We start from the raw sequence: 3,179 nt of genomic DNA, 5'->3' as shown, positions 1-3,179 counted from the left end.
TTCTCAGTCAGAACAGAGGAAATGCTGGACAGGAACTTGTCCCACGCAGCATGAACTTCTGGGGTGAACTCACTGGGATAGCGGGCAGCCACAGAGCACAGGATACAGTGGGAAAGCAGCTGTAAGGGAAAACAGAATTAAATCCATCCTAATCAGTAACAGATATCAGCCTGGGGGTCTGCAACAGACCTTGGACCCAGCATGATGGGATGACAACTACGTGTCCCAGCCAGGTAGCGCCGCTGCCTGGTGCTCTGGGTGAAGAAGCAAAGTTGGTTTTGGTACAGGTCAAGAGGTACCGCTTGACACCACTCCCTCTTCCCACATGCCCCTTCCTTCCTCCCCAAAGGGAAATGCTGCAAACTGGAAATGTTTAGAATTGACTTTGTTGAATACAGGTGTCTTGTCAGGGAGGTTCATAAATTATAACAAAGGCAGCAGAGACTTGGGTTTGTCTAACACAAAGCACAGGAGCCCCCCGAGTAGTTCTTTGCTTGAGCTAGACCAGATCTTTCATTAGAAGATCCAATCTCCAGTTAAAAATCGGGTGGGGAACAAGCAGCGACACGAGTTGACGAGGTTATGCAGCGCAGTCAGGGAACAAGCTGCCACTAGCCAAAATGATCTGCGGCCGCTACTTTTGTGGTGGCAGTTCCTGTCCCTGAAAGTCTCTGCGCTCACTCACCTTGAAGTTCACTGGGTCCACCCTGAGGATGTAAGCGTGCAGCTCACTGAGTTTGGCCAAAGCGCCTCTGATGTCGTCAATGTGCTTCACGGCTTCTCCAATGGCATTCATGACCTTGGAGCCATGGGCACGAAGCTGAGCTGAGCCTTGGCTGAGATCAAAGTGAGGGAAGTAGGTTTTTGTCTGGGGGTAGCTGGAGAAGAGCCTGGAGGAGAACATGCGAATGCAATTCAGCAGTGGAAGTGACATGCACAAGATGGTAAAACCTTGGAGCAAGGGCAGTGTAAACCCATCAGCTACAGAAGCGCAGTCCTTCAGCACAGAGCTTTGGGATCGTGAAACTTGCATCAGGAAGTTTCTGCTCTTAAACCTCATCTGCAACACGTGCAGATTAGTCAGGGGGCTAATCTGTACATACTAGAGAAGAATGAAATGTTAAAATAATTTTAAACTTAATGTATTTTTGGTGGGGGCTTTTTTGGTATTTTAAAATAAATAATAGCCCCAGATTGTCACTATCTTTCCTGTATTACATTGTAAGCCAGTTTGCATGGTCTTCAAACTAATAAAAGCTGAACAAACCAGAATTGATATGAGCAGTACTCAGAGTCCTGGAAGGAGTATCACAATACTTTATATTGAACTGTAAATAACGTTTAAATAACCTGGAATAACATCATAATTTCTGAGCAATTTCCAGATTATTATCCCTTTTGTGCCGGCCTGGTTAATTTGTATGAATTTTGGATTACTGTGCTGTACTTCATGCAGGCAGTGCAGTGCTCTTGCTTCCTAAAATTTGTCACTTATCCACTGGAACAATGAAACATGAGTATCCAGGGAATTTAGTGGACAGCTATTCTCTTAATGGCTAGAAATTGCAAGAGAAATTGCACCTTTTATACAGAAATTTTATCACTGGTACAATAAACCACTTCAAGTTCATTTCCTAACAGTGATGACCCTCCTTCAGGACACTGAGTATGAGCGACTTTGAATTCCTTGCCAGGGCTCCTGGCTATGAATTCTTCTGAATCGCTATAACGGGAAATAAACCATTAGAATTGCTTAGAAAATTACATTTTGCTGTAAGATTTTGAAGCCACCTATTAGCATTTAGTAGCACAGTTATAATTCCAGAAAATCACATACCACACAACACAGAGAGCACCCATCAGCTCTCACCGGTCCCGGTGTGCTCTCACTCGTGCAAGTTTTACACGAGATGCATCCTCCCAGCAAAGCCAGAGGAAGCACCCTCTTTGGAGGGGTTCTGGGGGACTTACCTCTCCAGGGATTCTGCCCCGATGGCATCGGCTTGGGTAGCCACCTTTGCCCAGATGGTGGCCACAGCAGCTTTCTCAGCTTGAGTCAGTGTCATCGTGCGGGAGGGTGCGGGCTCGGGGTCCTTGCAGTGAACGCTCGGAGCAGGTTTGGACTCACCGCCCCGGCAGCCCTGGTTATAAAGAGGAAGGGGAGCACGGACCTTGGCGCGTGGCCATGCTCATTGGTCACTCCAGAGGCCCACCCAGGGAGGTGGGAGACCCTTATCTCCCCCTGAAACAATGCCTATTTCGGCCAGGGTCAGTGCGCTGGCCTCCTCGCTTGCTGGCGTTATCAGCTTCTTGCTTCTTCACGCAATGGCTGTGTGGCCCAAAGACATTGTCTGGACACATATTGATACATGAACAGAGAGATAATGCTGGAAAATTCCAGCAGTGGGCCATTAGGACACATCTTTAAGCTGAGGAGCTTAAGGACTTCTTGCATACTAAGGAGCTTGGAGAAAAATCATCATTTTCTGCCTTGCTTCACAGGTGCGAACACAAGCCCGGGCCTTTCTGTGCCATGTCAGACACTTCCAGTATACGTGGCTGCCATGTGGCCCAATATTTCATGTGAAATGGTTCCGAAGCAGTGCTCGGGACAGGCTGGGAGATGTGCAGTGTAATTCAGAGGGGGAGTGAGACCCTGATTTTGTGGGAATCAGTGGAGATTTTGCCATTTGCTTCAGTACTGCCAGGACTTCACTTTTCCGAAGAATTAGGGATGCACTCTGCAATCGCTATTGCTCATAACAGCACCAGGAGTAATGATTCCTGGGGATACAGGGAGAAGGAGCTTATGAAATAGAGTGGGGTCCTAGAAAAAAAAGCATGTGTTTGTGAGAAAGCCCTGTCAGGCTTTTTTCTTTTCATCACTAAATGCCTCGTGCTGCACGTCTTTGATTTCTAGCTGTGTGATCTCCCTCTTAATTATCCTTGGGACTGTAAAATAGCCCTCAGCACCACAGCCAGTGCCGGCGTGTGCCGCGCTACGGTGCTGGACACGCACGGGAAAGCCTGGTCCCACCAGAGATGGCTTGTAGCTTCACGGTCCACGCTTGATGGGTGAAGGACCAAAGAAGCAAAGAGAAGAGATGCACAAGTCTGTAATCACAGATAAGTGGGCAAAGTGTCAAAGAAACACTCTAAGGAGATGGTAGCTGCTGAAC

At 47.7% G+C, this 3,179-nt stretch overlaps 1 protein-coding gene across 1 annotated transcript; it reads right to left on the bottom strand.

Moving 5' to 3' along the window:
- Window positions 1–5: 5 nt before the first annotated feature.
- On the bottom strand, window positions 6–2,104 carry LOC104465163 (hemoglobin subunit pi; the record flags this gene model as incomplete). Its single annotated transcript, XM_010078100.1, has 3 exons — window positions 1,972–2,104; window positions 686–890; window positions 6–119 (listed from the first exon to the last, which is right to left on the bottom strand). Coding segments are annotated over exons 1-3 (414 nt in total), but the record flags the coding sequence as incomplete, so codon positions are not given.
- Window positions 2,105–3,179: the final 1,075 nt, after the last annotated feature.

This window comes from Pterocles gutturalis, unplaced genomic scaffold, assembly GCF_000699245.1.
Source record: "Pterocles gutturalis isolate BGI_N339 unplaced genomic scaffold, ASM69924v1 scaffold29073, whole genome shotgun sequence".
In the NCBI taxonomy this organism is placed as follows: Eukaryota; Metazoa; Chordata; class Aves; order Pterocliformes; family Pteroclidae; genus Pterocles; species Pterocles gutturalis.
Note: the sequence above shows the minus strand (reverse complement) of the source record. Positions and strands in the feature narration are given on the sequence as shown.